The sequence below is a fragment of the Coregonus lavaretus genome, assembly GCF_964263955.1.
Source record: "Coregonus lavaretus genome assembly, chromosome: 7".
Taxonomy (NCBI): domain Eukaryota; kingdom Metazoa; phylum Chordata; class Actinopteri; order Salmoniformes; family Salmonidae; genus Coregonus; species Coregonus lavaretus.
Genome location: NC_139994.1, coordinates 9945309 through 9964627, shown reverse-complemented (window position 1 = coordinate 9964627; position 19319 = coordinate 9945309). Strand labels below are relative to the sequence as shown.

General features: G+C 42.3%; 1 protein-coding gene across 1 annotated transcript; it reads right to left on the bottom strand.

Moving 5' to 3' along the window:
* Positions 1–15560: 15560 nt before the first annotated feature.
* LOC311133012 (BET1 homolog) lies at positions 15561–17329 on the bottom strand. Its single transcript, XM_084166432.1, has 4 exons — positions 17180–17329; positions 16687–16793; positions 16509–16565; positions 15561–16259 (listed from the first exon to the last, which is right to left on the bottom strand). The coding sequence occupies exons 1-4, from the start codon at positions 17196–17198 to the stop codon at positions 16104–16106; spliced, it is 339 nt and encodes a 112-aa protein (XP_084022558.1). The 5' UTR covers positions 17199–17329; the 3' UTR covers positions 15561–16103.
* Positions 17330–19319: the final 1990 nt, after the last annotated feature.

Genomic DNA, 19319 nt, shown 5'->3' with positions numbered 1-19319 from the left:
TGAGACACACTGACATATACTCTGGGGGCTTTCCCCCTTAGTTCGGTTCATTTGGACTGGTGTGAAAACTCTATCCACACTCGGGAGCACACTAAACAACGCAGCGTGGTTCGCTCAAAAAGGGTGGTCTCGGTCCGATTCCATCCGTACCGTACTGCAGGTGAGAACACAGTCCGGACCAAACACAGGAAAATAACCTGTATTATTTGTTGTTTGACTGTGAGCATTTGATGAAATGCACACAGTACCATAACTTGAAATCACTTAAACATTCTGTGAGTAGCAGTGCATTTATGAGCGCATCCGACACAGATTAGGGGAGACAGTCGCTTTGGGACACAACATCGGGAGTCTGTGTATTCGCTGGTCAGGGAATCCAACCAATACAGACTCCCGATGCTAGGGAGACGGGGGGCTATACCGGCTATATAGGCTGCTGAATATAGCCTACTCATGTCGCAGTTAGAGCGGCTATTGCGCTGTTTCCTCCCGCATGTTGTTGGAAGAAAGTAATATGAAATTTGGGACACGCAAGTTATGCTTCTTGATAATCATAGATGGATTTAACGTGAGCATTTTCTCCAATAGACAAATGACTGGTACTACGTGATTTTGTTAAGGCATTTTAGTTTGTTTGACATTTTGCAATGTGAAACCAACCGGACCAAATGAACAAAATACAATGTAACAAATAATCAAACTCTGATTCGAACTATACAGTGGGGGAAAAAAGTATTTAGTCAGCCACCAATTGTGCAAGTTCTCCCACTTAAAAAGATGAGAGAGGCCTGTAATTTTCATCATAGGTACACGTCAACTATGACAGACAAAATGAGGAAAAAAAATCCAGAAAATCACATTGTAGGATTTTTAATGAATTTATTTGCAAATGATGGTGGAAAATAAGTATTTGGTCAATAACAAAAGTTTCTCAATACTTTGTTATATACCCTTTGTTGGCAATGACACAGGTCAAACGTTTTCTGTAAGTCTTCACAAGGTTTTCACACACTGTTGCTGGTATTTTGGCCCATTCCTCCATGCAGATCTCCTCTAGAGCAGTGATGTTTTGGGGCTGTCGCTGGGCAACACGGACTTTAAACTCCCTCCAAAGATTTTCTATGGGGTTGAGATCTGGAGATTGGCTAGGCCACTCCAGGACCTTGAAATGATTCTTACGAAGCCACTCCTTCGTTGCCCCGGCGGTGTGTTTGGGATCATTGTCATGCTGAAAGACCCAGCCACGTTTCATCTTCAATGCCCTTGCTGATGGAAGGAGATTTTCACTCAAAATCTCACAATACATGGCCCCATTCATTCTTTCCTTTACACGGATCAGTCGTCCTGGTCCCTTTGCAGAAAAACAGCCCCAAAGCATGATGTTTCCACCCCCATGCTTCACAGTAGGTATGGTGTTCTTTGGATGCAACTCAGCATTCTTTGTCCTCCAAACACGACAAGTTGAGTTTTTACCAAAAAGTTCTATTTTGGTTTCATCTGACCATATGACATTCTCCCAATCCTCTTCTGGATCATCCAAATGCACTCTAGCAAACTTCAGACAGGCCTGGACATGTACTGGCTTAAGCAGGGGGACACGTCTGGCACTGCAGGATTTGAGTCCCTGGCGGCGTAGTGTGTTACTGATGGTAGGCTTTGTTACTTTGGTCCCAGCTCTCTGCAGGTCATTCACTAGGTCCCCCCGTGTGGTTCTGGGATTTTTGCTCACCGTTCTTGTGATCATTTTGACCCCACGGGGTGAGATCTTGCGTGGAGCCCCAGATCGAGGGAGATTATCAGTGGTCTTGTATGTCTTCCATTTCCTAATAATTGCTCCCACAGTTGATTTCTTCAAACCAAGCTGCTTACCTATTGCAGATTCAGTCTTCCCAGCCTGGTGCAGGTCTACAATTTTGTTTCTGGTGTCCTTTGACAGCTCTTTGGTCTTGGCCATAGTGGAGTTTGGAGTGTGACTGTTTGAAGTTGTGGACAGGTGTATTTTATACTGATAACAAGTTCAAACAGGTGCCATTATTACAGGTAACGAGTGGAGGACAGAGGAGCCTCTTAAAGAAGAAGTTACAGGTCTGTGAGAGCCAGAAATCTTGCTTGTTTGTAGGTGACCAAATACTTATTTTCCACCATAATTTGCAAATAAATTCATAGAAAATCCTACAATGTGATTTTCTGGAGAAAAAACATCTCAATTTGTCTGTCATAGTTGACGTGTACCTATGATGAAAATTACAGGCCTCTCTCATCTTTTTAAGTGGGAGAACTTGCACAATTGGTGGCTGACTAAATACTTTTTTCCCCCACTGTAGCTCAGAACTGTGTGTGAAAACATCCTTTGTCTAAGCAAACTCTCCAATAGTCGATAGCTTCATCTCCCGTTCTTGGGCCTAATTCAGAAAACAAAATGGGGCTCATGAGGGCCAAATTTGAAATTCTGGGGGTGAATTTGTGCTAATCTTCAATTCACATCAATGCATGATTTTCTAGTTAATTGCACTTAAATGTCAAGTTAAGAGTAAACTATAAGGGCCGTTTTCTCAGACATATATTAGGTCTAGTCCTCGACTAAAAACCATGTTCAATGGAGAATCTCCATTTAGAATGCTTTTAGTCCAGGACTAGGTTTATTATCTGTGTCTGGGAAACCGGCCCTAGATCAGTGAATACAGTGCCTTCAGAAAGTATTCATACCCCTTCTCTTATTCCACATTTTGTTGTGTTATAGCCTGAATTCAAAATTGATTAAATACATGTTTTCCTCACCCATCTACACACAGTACCTCATAATGACAAAGTGAAAACATGTTTTTAGAATTTGTAGCAAATTTATTGAAAATGAAATACAGAAATATCTCATTTACATGAGTATTCACACCCCTGAGTCAATTGCTACCTTAGGCAGCAATTACAGCTGTGAGTCTTTCTGGGTAAGTCTCTAAGAGCATTCCTCACCAGGATTGTGCAACATTGGCCAATTATTATTTTCAGAATTTTTCAAGCTTTGTCAAATTGGTTGTTGATCATTGCTAGACAACCATTTTCAGGTATTGCCATAGATTTTCAAGCAGATTTAGGTCAAAACTGTAACTCGGCCACTCAGGAACATTCAATGTCTTCTTGGTAAGCAAGTCTAGTGTAGATTTGGCTTTGTGTTTTAGATTATTGTCTTGCTAAAAGATAAATTAATCTCCCAGTGTCTGGTGGAAAGCAGACTGAATTGGGTTTTCCTCTAGAATTTTGCCTGTGCTTAGCTCCATTCCATTTTTTTTTAATCCTGATAAACTCCCCAGTCCTTAACGATTACAAGCATACCCATAACAGGATGCAGCCACCACTATGCTAGAAAATATGGAGAGTGGTATTCAATAATGTGTTGTATTGGATTTGCCCCAAACATAAGACTTCGTATTCAGGACAAAAAGTTAAATCCTTTGCCACATTTTTTGCAGTATTACTTTAGTGCCTTGTTGCAAACAGGATGTATGTTTTGGAATATTTGTATTCTGTACAGGCTTCCTTCTTTTACCCTCTGTCAATTAGGTTAGTATTGTGGAGTAACTACAATGTTGTTGATCCATCCTCAGTTTTCTCCTATCACAGCCATTAAAATGTAACTGTTTTAAAGTCCCCATTGACTTCATGGTGAAATCCCTGAGTGGTTTCCTTCCTCTCTGGCAACTGAATTAGGAAGGAATTCTGTATGTTTGTAGTGACAGGGTGTATTGATACACCATCCAAAGAGTAATTAATAACTTCACCATGCTCAAAGGGATATTCAATGTATGTTTATTTTTACCCATCTGCCAATAGGTGCCCTTCTTTGCGAGGCATTGGAAAATCTTCCTGGTCTTTGTGGTTGAATCGGTGTTTGAAATTCACTGCTCGACTGAGGGACCTTACAGTTAATTGTATGTGTGGGGTACAGAGATGAGGTAGTCATTCAAAAAATCATGTTAAACACTATTATTGCACACAGAAAGAGTCCATGCAACTGATTATGTGTTACTTGTTAAGCAAATGTTTACTCCTGAAGGAGTTGAATACTTATTGACTCAAGAAATTTCAGCTTTTCATTTTAAATTAATTTGTCAACATTTTGAAAAACATAATTCCACTTTGACATTATCGGGTATTGTGTGTAGACCAGTGACAAAAAAAAACGCAATTTAATCCATTTTAAATTCAGGCTGTAATGTGGATTTTTTTTTGAAAAAGTCAAGTGGTGTGAGGCACTATAGATTCCAAAAAATTGTTTGAGCGTTGGGCCAGTAACCGAAAGGTTCGAATCCCCGAGCCGACAAGGTGAAAAGTATGCCGCTGTGCCCTTGAACAAGGCACTTAACCCTAGTTGCTCCTGGGTTGCGTTGAATGGCAGATCCTTTCCGTGACCCTGCTCTCCGAGGGTGTCTCAGAGAGAGTGGGATGTGGTCAGTCTGACTAGCTTGTTATCCTTTTATTCATTGACAAAAAAAGAGAATGTCACACAAAACACACACCTATAGACACACACACACACAGACACACAAACACACACACATATAGACACACAAACATACACCCATATAGACACACAAACACACACACATATAGACACACAGTTATATCTGTATATGCTCATTGATTTGTATCATCCACCCACTTCCAAGTTAAACTAGTGACACACATTGAGGGGCATAAATAGGACATGAACTTCCTCACACAGCAACTCAATCACAGCCTCTGCCCACTCCACCCTCTGTAATACAAATGACAAACAACATATCTATATAGACCCGTTTCCCGGCCGCATCATGAAAAGTTGTGCGCTCAGTTTGGAATCAGAAAGCTCTTTGTTTAGCTAGGAGTGGATACAATCACATGCAACTTCAAATGCAGCTCATGCAAGTTAACAAACATGTAATCATACACGTAATCATCACAGATGTCATCAGAGCAGTGGTTCTCAAACCTGTCCTCGGGGACCCCCGGACAGTCCAAACCTGTCCTCGGGGACCCCCAGACAGTCCAAACCTGTCCTCGGGGACCCCCAGACAGTCCAAACCTGTCCTCGGGGACCCCCAGACAGTCCAAACCTGTCCTCGGGGACCCCCAGACAGTCCAAACCTGTCCTCGGGGACCCCCAGACAGTCCAAACCTGTCCTCGGGGACCCCCAGACAGTCCAAACCTGTCCTCGGGGACCCCCAGACAGTCCAAACCTGTCCTCGGGGACCCCCAGACAGTCCAAACCTGTCCTCGGGGACCCCCAGACAGTCCAAACCTGTCCTCGGGGACCCCCGGACTTTTCACAATTTTGATTTAGCCCTGAACTACTGTAGCTCACCTGATGAATCTAATCAAGGGCTTGATGATTAGTTGACAAGTTGAGTCAGGTGTGCTAACTCCGGAATTGATCAAATACATGGAACGGCTGGGGGTCCGCGAGAAGAGGTTTGGAACGGCTGGGGGTCCGCGAGAAGAGGTTTGGAACGGCTGGGGGTCCGCGAGAAGAGGTTTGGAACGGCTGGGGGTCCGCGAGAAGAGGTTTGGAACGGCTGGGGGTCCGCGAGAAGAGGTTTGGAACGGCTGGGGGTCCGCGAGAAGAGGTTTGGAACGGCTGGGGGTCCGCGAGAAGAGGTTTGGAACGGCTGGGGGTCCGCGAGAAGAGGTTTGAGAACCACTGCATCAGAGGATTGATTACCTAGCAAGCTAATGCTGAGCAATTAGTGCTTTTTGAAGTCGGTTCGGTTTCGCTTTGATTATAGAAAAATTATCACGGTTTTCGATTTCGATAATTTCTTTAAACATTAAATGGACTATGCATTATGTGGGTTGAATGCTGTAACAACACAGAATAAAACAATTAATAAAAGTCCCATGATGGTAGTGACTGCCCATAATTTATTCACGACTTTACTTTAATAAAATATTTCAGTTGTTGCGTATATTACATTTGTTTTATTTGATGACTTTATTATTTCATTCCAAGTCATCATCTCATGTCTATAAAATCAGGTTAATTAGTTCTTTAAAAAACAAAAAAATGTCAAATATCACAAATAGAGCTAGATAAAGCCAGAATAATATACTTGTTGAACATAGCTATAGCCTTCAGTCTTGCGTGTTTTCATGGTCATCATTCACTCACTGTTAAGTTTGTCAAGGTCCTGACTTTAGCGTTAGCTATCCTGCTACAGAGCTTTTTGGTGCGGGGATGCACACATCAAGTTTCAAATTGTATTACTCTTATATACGGGATACACATGGTATACACCATTCAACAAAATGCTTACTTGCAGGTTCCTTCTCGACAATGCAACAACAATAAGAAATAATAAAAGAGAAGACTACAAACATAATGTAAATGTCAGTAGAATAGAATAAACATTTTAGCATAAGTATAATACTGGAAGGGGGGATTGGGGGGCGAGTGTTTAAATTGTTCAGTATTTAGCAATTATTTATCAATTCTGGTAGCAGCAGTTGTGATGTGTGGGTGTGTGTGGGTGTGTGTGTGTGTGAGTGAGTGATTGAGTGCATGTGTGCTAAGGTGCGGAGAATCAGTGCAGGTGGTCAGTCCAGTTCAAATGTTCAGCAGTCTGATGGCTTGTATACTGAACAAAAATATAAACAACATGCAACAATTTCAAAGATTTTACTGAGTTACAGTTCATATAAGGAAATCAGTCAATTGAAATAAATAAATTAGGCCCTAATCTACTGATTTCACTTGACTTGGAATACAGATATGCATGTGTTGGTCACAGATACCTTTAAAAAAAATAGTAGGGGCGTGGATTATAAAACCAGTCAGTATCTGGTGTGACCACCATTTGCATCATGCAGCGTGACACATCTCTTTCGTATATAGCTGATCAGGCTGTTGATTGTGGCCTGTGGAATGTTGTCCCACTCCTCTTCATTGGCTGTGCGAAGTAGCTGGATATTGGCGGGAACTGGAACACGCTGTCGTACACGTCAATCCAGAGCATCCCAAACATGCTCAATGTGTGACATGTCTGGTGAGTATACAATCGGCTTGAATATTTTCCCGGTATTTTACAAATGTTCCAGCCCGAGAATAAATCACTTTTCTCCAAGGTAACCCGGTATATCCCGCCAAAACCGGAAGTGTAATTCAAAAGCATTATAAAGCATATAAATAAGCATATATCTGGATTTGAAGCCATAAATTATAAAAAATATATGAGCCCTACATTAAAGACATTTAATGAGCCCAAGCCAAAAAAAAGCCCAAATGATTGTGCCATTATCCAATAGGATAGGCTAAATGATTTAGGCTACTGCACATTACACACGACAGAAAAACACAAAGGCCCATGGATGGAGCTAGCTATATGCTCTCTTGGGTAAATAAATAAAACTAGCTCCAGTAGGCTAACCTTTTTGAGCGTGAAGTGTATTACTGAACTGTATTGTATTATACTTTATTATATGGACTGGAATTAAGCACATCATTCAGACCATGAAAAAGCATGGAACTTAAGATGAAGTATAAGCTAGCGAATTTGATTTTAATTTTGAAATATAATAGGGCCTATTTGTATAATTAGTAGGCTGATGCATATATACTGTACGTTTCATAATATTCCCCCTAATGTTATTAGCCTACCTCCTCTTTCTCTATTGTTGCTTCATTCCTTCCTCGCCTTCAACAGTTCAATTAAAACGTTTTGGTTGTCCTTATCTTCATCATTCTAATGACATCCTTGAATAATATAGGACTATAATTAGATGCAGAAGGCTTTCGCTTCTCTTCACGAAGATTGAATAGTTATGGGTCTGAATAAATAACTCCTATCGCCTACCGCCATCGCGCGTTCGCTCTTCTTTCAAACTAAGTTCTATTGGCTGCTGTATCTAACATTCAGCAAAAAAGAGCTTGGGTCCCTCTTCGAATAGTCTAGTGGTATAACAAATACAAAAACAAATAATGTCCATCAAGCTATTCTAGTCCAAGAGCTAAGGAACGTTTTTTAAGGAGAGGCCAGCGGAGCACAGGTGCGTGCGTATTGCGCTAGAGACAGCAGCAAAAAGTTAGAAGCTTATTATGCATAACCCATCATTAATTAGCTAAATATAAGGCTAATACTGCATTGAATGTATTACCTGGAAGGTGTAGTCTAGGACATATATATATAGGGCTATATATCAATCTAGAAGAAGATTATCTATTTTGGATGCAATTTTAATGGAGTTGATGGAGAGAGGGAAAGACTGCGAGAGAGCGCACTGATTTAAAGCAACGATTTTCGAGTGATAGGCTGCAATTAAAAAATAAATATTTACAAATAAAAAAAGGTGACCCCCGAAAGCCAGATGGAGATGGGTACATTAGACGCGCATTCTGTCTTTATATTACTGTAGCATAGACTATGCTGCAGCAAATGTAGGTCTACCTGTCACAAGAAAAAAAGTTACCATGATGAGATGATAGCCATTGTGAACTGCGCTCTATACTGAGATGGGCTGTCTGTCCCCACCCTGAGCGTTGAGGATTCATCATGCAGAGGCCATTGATAAACCAGATTTAGACATTGCGTATAATTTAACAGTTCCATTTCACGCGATGCTGTTCATATAAATAATGTATTATAATTTACCGGTTTCTCGCAGTGATTTTGGTCGGTAAATCCCGGTAAATATTGGTAACCAGGTTCCCATGGAAGAACTGGGACATTTTCAGCTCCCTGGAATTGTGTACAGATCCTTGCGACATGGGGCCGTGCATTATCATGCTGAAACATGAGGTTATGGCGGTGGATGAATGGCACGACAATGGGCCTCAGGATCTTGTCACAGTATCTCTGTGCATTCAAATTGCCATAGCTAAAATGCAATTGTATTCATTGTCCGTATCTTATGCCTGCCCATAACATAGCCGCACCGCCACCATGGGGCACTCTGTTCACAACATTGACATCAGCAAACCGCTCGCCCAAACGACGCCATACACGCTGTCTGCCATCTGCCTGGTACAGTTGAAACCGGGATTCATCCGCGAAGACAACACTTCTTCAGCGTGCCAGTCGCCATCGAAGGTGAGCATTTGCCCACTGAAGACGGTTACGACGCCGAACTGCAGTCAGGTCAAAACCATGGTAAGGACGACGAGCACGCAGATTAGCTTCCCTGAGACGGTTTCTGACAGTTTGTGCATAAACTCTTTGGTTGTGCAAACCCACAGTTTCATCAGCTGTCCGGGTGGCTGGTCTCAGATGATCCCACAGGTGAAGAAGCTAGATGTGGAGGTCCTGGACTGGCATGGTTACACGTGGTCTGTGGTTGTGAGGCCAGTTGGATGTACTGCCAAATTCTCTAAAATGAAGTTGGAGGCAGTTTATGGTAGATAAATGAACATTCAATTATCTGGCAACAGCTCTGGTGGACATTCCTGCAGTCAGCATGCCAATTGCACACTCCTTCAAAACTTGAGCCATCTTTGGCATTGTGTTGTGTGACAAAACTGCACATTTTAGAGTGGCCTTTTATTGTCCCCAGCACAAGGTGCACCTGTGTAATGATCATGCTGTTTAATCAGCTTCTTGATATGCCACATCTGTCAGGTGGATGGATTATTTTGGCAAAGGAGAAATGCTCACAAACAGGGATGTAAGCAAATTTGTGCACAAAATGTGAGAGAAATAAGCTTTTTGTGCATATGGAACATTTCCGGGATTTTTTATTTCAGCTCATGAAACATGGGACCAACACTTGTTGTGTTTATATTTTTGTTCAGTGTAGATAGAAACTGTCTCTGAGTGTAACCGGTGTGAAATGGCTAGCTAGTTAGCGGTGCGCGCTAGTAGCATTTCAATTGGTGACGTCACTTGCTCTGAGACCTTGAAGTAGTTGTTTCCCTTGCTCTGCAAGGGCCGCCGGCTTTTGTGGAGCGACGGGTAACGGTGCTTCGAGGGTGACTGTTGTCGATTGTGCAGAGGGTCCCTGGTTCGAGCCCAGGTAGGGGTGAGGAGAGGGACGGAAGCAACACTGTTACATGAGCCTGTTGGTATCAGACCTCATGCTCTGATAACATCTGCCCCACAGTAAGAGAGAGAACAGCTCGTGGCTGGGGTGTGTGGGGTCCTTCATCAATCAATCAATCAAATTTGATTTATAATATTTTTACATCATCAGATGTCACAAAGTGCTATACAGAAACCCAGCCTAAAACCCCAAACAGCAAGCAATGCAGATGTAGAAGCATGGTGGCTAGGAAAGGCAGGAACCTAGAAAGAAACCTAGAGAGGAACCAGGCTCTGAGGGGTGGCCAGTCCCCTTCTGGCTGTGCCAGGTGGAGATTATAACAGTACATGGCCATTAAGGGCAGATTTTTCTCCAAGATGTTCAAACGTTCATAGATGACCAGCAGGGTCAAATAATAATCACAGTGGTTGTAGATGTTGCAACTGGTCAGTACATCAGGAGTAAATGTCACTTGGCTTTTCATAGCTGGGCATTTAGAGGTTGAAATAGCAGGTGCGGTAGAGAAAGAGAGTTGAAAACAGCAGGTCTGGGACAAGGTAGCACGTCCGGTGAACAGGTCAAGGTTCCATAGCCGCGGACAGAAGAGTGGGAACTGGAGCAGCAGCACGACCAGGTGGACTGGGGACAGCAAGGAGTCATCAGGCCAGGTAGTCCTGAGGCATGGTCCTAGGGCTCAGGTCCTCTGGGATGGGAGGGAGAGAGAGAGAATTAGAGGGAGCATACTTAAATTCACACAGGACACCGGATAAGACAGGAGAATAACACCAGATATAACAGACTGACCCTAGCCCCCCGGCACATAGACTATTGCAGCATAGATGATGCTGCGGGCCTTCTTCAGGCACTGTTTCGAGAAAATATCCTAGATGGGTGGGAGCATGGTCCCAGTGATATACTGGGCCGTCTTCACCACCCACTGGAGGGCCTTGCAGTCGTGGACGGAGCAATTCCCGTACCAGGCCGTGATGCAACCGTAATCCCCACGAACGTGACGATTGCTTGTAAACAAAAAAATGCCTCTATATTGCTGTTAATTTCCCCTTCAGTTCTAACCATGATGGACAACATCATCCAGGAGACCATTCAGTTCACCAGACAGAGGAAGATCTTCAAGATGCCTGTTCTCTACCACCAGTCAGTTCACTTCAGACTGGCTGAGCTGGAGACAGAGATCGAGCTGCTGCATCGCTCCACAGGTGGGTCTGCTCAAGATAAGGTAATGCTGCGTCCCAAATGGCACCCCATTCCCTATGTAGTGCACTACTTTTGACCAGGACCCATAGGCCTATCAACCTGTAATAAGCCATTACTAAGTGTGTAGTTTGCTAACCATTCATGAACTTCATATTATTGATATTATATAATTTGTTCATGGATGTGTAAACAAGTCCTACATGTATAAACTATAAGTAGTTTATTAGCTGATATGCAAATTAAGTGTTAGCAAATTCCAAACGTTTTTTTGGGATCCACTGCCGAATGCTGTTCTTTCATTGGTCAGATGATGCAGTACAGGTCTGTTTACCTCTCACTAACGTTGTTACTACTGTACTCTGATGTGGCAAATCAAGGCAATGAGATATGGACCGCGTTCCAGAGCTTAGACATTGCTAAGGCCTAGATAGGTATTTTAAGTATCAGCTAACCACATCTATGTTATTGCAATTTGTCAGTAGATGACAGTCGATTACGTGGCACGCAACCATTGGTTGTTGCGTCGCCTCACCTTAGCTGTGGAACGCACCCTAATTCCTATATAGTGCACTACTTTTGACCAGAGCCCTATAGGCCCTGGTAAAAAGTAGTGCACTAGGTAATAGTGTGCCTTTTGAGACATACCCATGATAGGCATCTGGGGGTCAAGGAAAAGGGTCACTGTCACTGTCTGAGTCAGTTGAAAAGATCTCTGTTTCATCGCTTCCACAAAACCTTTCTATGTACAAACACTGTTCATATGCAATATGCAGATAGATAGTGTACGGAGGAAGTTCATGTTTGGGGTAAACAAGTTGAGCAACCATTTTAGTCAATACAGTTACACAACAGTGATGTTGACTTTCGATACTAGTTAATTCCATGAACATTCTGGGTCAGATTGGTAATTTTGCTCAGGAAATGAAATTTAAATCATTTAGGCATCTAATCAGAAAAGAGTCTCCATTGTCGTACTTCATGGACGAAAATAATACGTGGTTTCCATGTTTTTTAAGAATGTGGCCGAGGTATTAACTGTCATTGAATGATCCCAGTGTTAATTTGTTGATTAGCGCTTTTGTTTTCTTTTTTATTCTCGGAGACGCCAGGTTACTGTCCGTTGGAGGAGGCGCTGATGACGTAATGCTGTCAATCATCTGAAAGTACATGGACACCCTACCCAAGGCCCTACCCAAGAAGTGATGTCACAGTTCCAGTGTCTCTTGCCCTTGTGCTGTACGTCAGTCCAGAACGTTAGGCGGATTCGATTATGCTGAGCCGTGGGGTACCAGTCTATGGCCTGTGATGTAAACGGGCAAAAGTGGTGAGGGAGGAGCGCTCTTCTCAAATTGAAAAGTAATCTGACCCGCTCTGTCATGTTGTCAACAAGGCAGCATGGTACACTGTCCAGAAACATACATCTCTTTTCCATTAAATATATGTTAGAATTTTCAAACTAGTTGTCATTGGGAAGGCAGATAGTGTTTTTATCAAAAGCAATCACTTTTGCATGTGATAAACATAGAATCCTACTCATTACTCCACGTGCTAATTACGTAACTTTTGACCGGGAGGCAGCCCGGTTCCAAAACGAATGCAATCAACTTTCACCCGGTGCAAAACACACCTACCTTGGACAGATTCATCAAATCCCCTCATTGTTCCCTTTCCTTATGTATAATGACTGGATAGGTGGAAGCGATACCTCTACTTAGTTTCCGCCGTATTGCTTCCACCTATCCAGTCCTGTCAAGTCCGTGAAGGGGAGTGAACGAGGTCAGAAGGAACGGAACAATTTTCTGGAATTTAATGCAGCCTTGGAAATCAAAGAACGCATCACATTTTTACATTTACATTTTAGTCATTTAGCAGATGCTCTTATCCAGAGCGACTTACAGTTAGTGAGTGCATACATTATTTTATTTTTCATACTGGCCCCCCGTGGGAATCGAACCCACAACCCTGGCGTTGCAAACGCCATGCTCTACCAACTGAGCTACATCCCTGCCGGCCATTCCCCTCCCCTACCCTGGACGATGCTGGGCCAATTGTGCGCCTGAAGGGCAATTCATAAACTCAAAGTAAATCCATTTAACCACTCATCATGGCTATTGGACTGTTTTGTATTTACCGTATGATAATGCATGTACTACTCTAGTGGGCCAGCAATAAATGTTTTTTTATTTTTTTCAAGTAGAGCCTCCATGTTTCCATCCTGGGGAAACATGCATAAGATTTCCATCCATAAGATTCTTCAGTATAACTTTGGTTCCATTCATTGCCGTACAACAATTGAAAACAGCCGTCCTACAGTAGGTGTGAATTTATAATTATTGTGTGTTCTTTTCAATGTGAAGTGGATGGGATTTGTAATCAATGTTAAGATAAACTTTTGTCAGTACAAATTGTGTCAAATTTTTGTAGATAGTCTCAGGAATGCAATGAATAGTATGAACCGTTATTTGTATAAAAGAAACTAAAGACTGTGTACCTCAACTGAGCCTGAATATGTTGACTTCTACAAAATGAATGTGGGGAAATTAATCTTACTCTGGGGAGGGGTCAAATTCAAAACATACATCTTGTTTATTTACATATAAAATACATTTACATTAAAGATGTTCACGGGAGAACAGTGTGCCATGGTGGAGATGAACGGTCGCTGTAGACAGGATAGGAAACGGTTTGAAGTGAGTGTACCCTTCTAATTTATTCCTCAAAACAAAAACATTTACATGTTTGTTTATAGTGGAACTCTATAGTTGGATACTGTATTGATGAAATGTCAGTCTCCCATTGGATCAAGCCATCTCTTCAAGAGCATGATATCTAACTATCACACTTGCATACTAATAACATTATGAGTCATGCACTGGAGAGCTCCTCAGTGACTCAGCCTAGAGAGCTTAGTCACATTTGCACATCCAGTGGGTATAGAAAGTCACCACCCCCTTTCAAAATGTTCACCTTTTGTTGCCTTACAGCCTGAAATGAAAACACATAAAATCAGACTTTTTCCTGGCTTTATTTACTTACACACAGTAACCCACAATATCCAAGTGAAAAAAGATAAGAAAATTAATGAAAAGTAAAACAGTAAAAATACCCTGTTTGGATAATTGAACCCCCCCCCCTTAGAATTGCAATTGCAAACTTGCTGAGGTATAACCAACCACCTTCCAGATCACAAATCAAGCTAATTGGCTTCCATCTGTGATCAATTGTAGCGACTTTGATTAGTTCAGAATAAAAGCAGTTGTTCATAGAGGACTCCACTGCTTAGTAGTGCAATTCAAAGCAAAGAATCCACTATGGGCGGAATGGTACTTTCAAAAGATCTACGAGATAAAGTTGTGGAAAGGCACAAGTCAGGGGATGGATATAAAAAGATTTCAAAGGCTTTGTCTATCCCTCGGAGCACAGTTAAGACCATTATTAAGAAGTGGAAGGCGTATGGCACCACCCAGACCCTGCATAGATCAGGCCGTCCCTCCAAACTGGATGACCGTGCAAGGAGGAGACTGATCAGAGAGGCTACCAAGAAGCCAATGGCGACTTTGAAGCCGCTTCAGGCCTTTATGGCAAAGACTGGTCAATGTGTGCATGTGACCACAATATCACAAGCGCTCCACAAATCTGGCCTCTACGGGAGGGTGGCAAGAAAAAAACCACTCCTCAAAAAAAGCCACATCAAGTCTCGTTTGAGCTTTGCCAAAAAGCACATTGTAGATTCCGAGGCCAAGTGGCAAAAGGTGCTGTGGTCAGATGAAACCAAAATGGAACTTTTTGGCCTGAACGCAAAACGATATGTCTGTCGAAAACCCAATACATCTTTCCACCCAAAGAACACCATGCCTACTGTAAAGCACAGCGGTGGCAGCATCCTGTTCTGTGGGTGTTTCTTTTCAGCAGGGACTGGAGCACTTGTCAGGATAGAAAGGAAAATGGACAGTGCAAAATACCGACAGATGCTTGAGGAGAACCTGCAGCCCTCTGTCAGGAAGTTGAAAATGGGAAGATGGTTCACGTTTCAACATGACAATGACCCAAAGCACACTGCATAAGCAACCGTACAGTGGCTGAAGGACAAGAAGGTGAATGTCCTTGAGTGGCCTAGTCAGAGCCCCGACCTAAATCCCATCGAGAATCTGTGGAATGACTTGAAGAGTGCAGTCCATGAGCGGTCACCATGCAATTTGACTGAGCTTGAACAATTCTGCAAGGAACAATGGGCAAATATTGCACAGTCTAGGTGTGCAAAGTTAGTAGAGACGTATTCAAAGAGACTCATGGCTGTAATTCAAGCAAAAGGTGGTTCCACCAAGTATTAACTCAGGGGGTGTTCACTTATCCAAATAGGGTATTTTACTGTTTTAATTTGTATTAATTTTCAGAGTTCTTTTTTTTTTTTTAATTCACTTGGATATTGTGGGTTACTGTGTGTATATAAAACCTGGGAAAAGTCTGATTTTATGTGTTTTCATTTCAGGCTGTAAGGCAACAAAAGGTGAACATTTTGAAATGGGGTGGTGACTTTCTATACCCACTGTATGTTACTGCTTAGCCTTACCAGATATTTTATGAAATAGATCACTCCGTTACAAATGTACCTATAATATGCATCATCGTTAAATGGACAATCGTTGCAATCGTAAACTTATGGCGGTGTCTACTCATTCCATCAGGGCTGTCTAAAATGAATGACAGCCATACATTATTACCCCCTATTGTACATTGTCATTGATGATTTGGGGGGAGTCGTCTTCTCAACCACTAAGCACATTCTAACAGTCTCCTTGTCATTATGATCATCGTCATGGTCTTCTGATCCAGAGGCGGACTTACGGCACCGACAGGGAAAGGAGACACGAGAGGCATGGAGGGAAAAGCCGGGGCCTCCTGTAACGTATCACCTCAGTTTGATAAACCAGTAGAGGAGGGTGAAGACGAAGAGGCAGAAGAGCAGCATGTAGCACAGGAGCTTAGTCTGGCTTCCCCTGGAAAGCCGCTTCACTCTCCCTATGGTGGCCCCCAGCAAACCGCCCGTTGAGTCAAAGTCTGAGTCCTGTTAGGAGGAAAATAACAAACCAATAAATCCAGTGACATGTTTTGCCGTCCTGATATGAACTGCTCTGTGAAATAGCCAATCTGTTGTGCGATATCGTGAAATGTTATAGCTGCCAACTCATCTTATTTTACATGTGTGTAATCTGGTAGAAGAGGGTATAGATAAAGTGAGATGTGTGTGAATGTTTCTTGAGCTGTTGTGTACTTATGTAGAGTAGACAGACAATCATGACTGTCACTTCCTTACCATATCATCCAACATTTTGTTCTGGTACTTCACTTCGGTTCCAATATCTATTGACAGCTGTAGGACAAACATGAAATAGGTTAATCAGAGGACTTGATAACAATATGAGATAATAGCCAGACCTCTGAACCCCATATTATATAATTTCATGGAGCCCTACACACATTGACATACTTACATGTTTCAAGGCGCTGACTTTGGCTCTCAGACCCTCTTGTAAGTGCTCATTTTCCTCTTCATACGCGCTGTACCCGCTGGCCACATAATTTCCAGGTACTCCTTCGCCTGTTTGACATGATGTACAAAACCATTGTGCTGACTGGGTAGAAAACGATTAGCTATCTAACTTTAGCTAAATAAATAAACGAGAAACAGCTAGCTACCTATGAAGGCCAGTCAGGTAGCATCAGTGTCGGTAACTGTGTTAACTAAGTAAGTACGTTCACACGCTTACGCAAGAACTGTAGCTAGTTAGCTAGCTAGGTAGGTAGGTAAATGACAGTTCACTAGTTAGCTATAAAACTATCCTGATGACAATTAACAAAACAAGTTGGTCAGTAAGTGTGGTAGCTAGCTAGCCCGTTCTTTATACATACGTGAGCTAGCCAGCCTGCTAACTAGTCTGAATGAGCGTTCTCCATTTAAAACGATGGAATAAAACAGAATCTTACCCAAACCTGCGCGTCTCATTTTGATTTATTCTATAAAAAATATCCTAACTTTAAGGTGATAGCTAATGATTTTTATCCGAGCAGCAGTAGCTATTTTTGTTGGTAGCTGGGAAGCTAACACTAATTCAGCAAGATAAGAAACGCCACGACATCGTACGGAAGCCGATAAGGCCAATGTTACTTATTCTTCTTCGATGAGATTTAACGGCGGTTGGCATCCAATTTGTTGCATTACCGCCATCTACTACACTGGAGTACAACTCCCTTATATTTTGCTTGAAAAATAAAATAAAGAAATACCCTACCATCTAACACTACACTCACAAATTCAAAAATATTATTAATAATTAACACCACCCTGCTCCACTATTTAAATATATTAATGCCTACCTCATGCCCTCAACCTGAAATGATGGGACATCACCAATTAACATTCCGACAGTCTCGCACACCCAAATACCTCTCTGCAGCTGCCACCACAACCTCAATTTTCTTTGACTTACGTTCCATCCCTGCAGTTCAATTAATAACCATTGCTATAAATCCAATCTTACTAAAACACGTATTACTTGTTGGCCTATCCCTCTGTACTGGTACATACCTACTACTCTCACCACTCCTCCCCCTTGACCCATCTTCCTCTACATTCTTCACTGCCTCAGCATATAACAACTTCTTCACTACTCTTACCCTGGAAACCTCAACCTGCCTCTCTCGCACGGGACATTTCTGATCCCCAGCCCCATGGGCACCCCTACAATTAACACATACAACTACTTTCCCCAATGCTACACATTCCTTTGTCTCATGCCCTTCTGCACACTTCTCACAGCTTGGAACCTCCCTCCTACACACTGCTGCCACATGCCCATAAGTTTGACACCTGTAACATCGTAATGTATTCGGCACATAAGCTCGTACAGGATAACTTATATATCCTAACTTCACTTTGTCAGGCAGACTCAACTTCAAAACTCAAAAGAACAGACAATGACTCTTCTGTTTCCCCACTCTCGCCACCCTGTTTTCGTCGCACCAAACGATGAGCATCACAAACACTGGGAATCTTCCCCTTCAGTTGGTCAACTTTTACATTTACTGCTACCCCAGTAATCACTCCTTTCAATGGCGCCCTTTTCTTGAGAGCGAAACAATTCACCATTCTTTCCCCCATTTGTTTAACTCTGAGCGCCTACTCCCTCTGACCAACAGAAACACAAACAATTATCACTAGACCACTTCTGGTTACCCACACCGATTCCACTATACCCAACGCTTTTTTCACCCATCCTGAAACCACAAATGGATCAGCCAAAAGGCAAGGGTCCACTTTTTACAAAAACTTCACTCCTACGGTCACAGACTCATCTTTATCCTGACCCTCTGTGCAAGCCTCTGGCTCCGAGCACTTCACCACACCTACCACCTCAGATACTTCACCCTCATTCACTTCCATTTCTCCTCCTGTCTTCAGCTCACTCTGCTTACATTTCCTACCATTCTTCTTTAACAAACCTTCTCCCTTTATTCCGCCATTTTTTACCGACTCAAGCTCACAATCTTTGGCAAATGTTAAAGTTACATCACAGAGGTTTAAATTAAATGTTTACTTAATCAACGCGTCAGAGAGCAATGATAAGTAATGCAAATGAATTGCCCTCCTCAATTAATAGTCACAGGGATGTCATGACTAAGCAAATGGATACATTAGAGAATAAATGTAAAATCTACAGTCAGCTTTATTTTAGGTGTCTACAAAACCCCAAAAAGAACTGATAATCTGTGCAAGCATGGTGAATATAATCTGTGGATTGACTGCATTGTTTGAATGGAATGTTAGCATATTGGCAGTTAATAAAACATTTAAAATGGAATCATTCCTCTAAAACTGGTTAGCTAGTTAGCCAACAAACATACATTGCAGATAAATTATTGTCACGCGACGTGTATGCGGTCAGCGAAGTCAAACGCAGGACACAGAGCGGCTGGCAATGTACTTTTACTGAACACAGTAAATAGAGTACAAAAACAACAAACCTCCAAACAGGGAGGAAAACACAATTACCTGTACACCAAAGCAACTGCCGGAATGACAAAGAACAATCACACACAATAACCAATGAGAGACAGGGGTTAATAT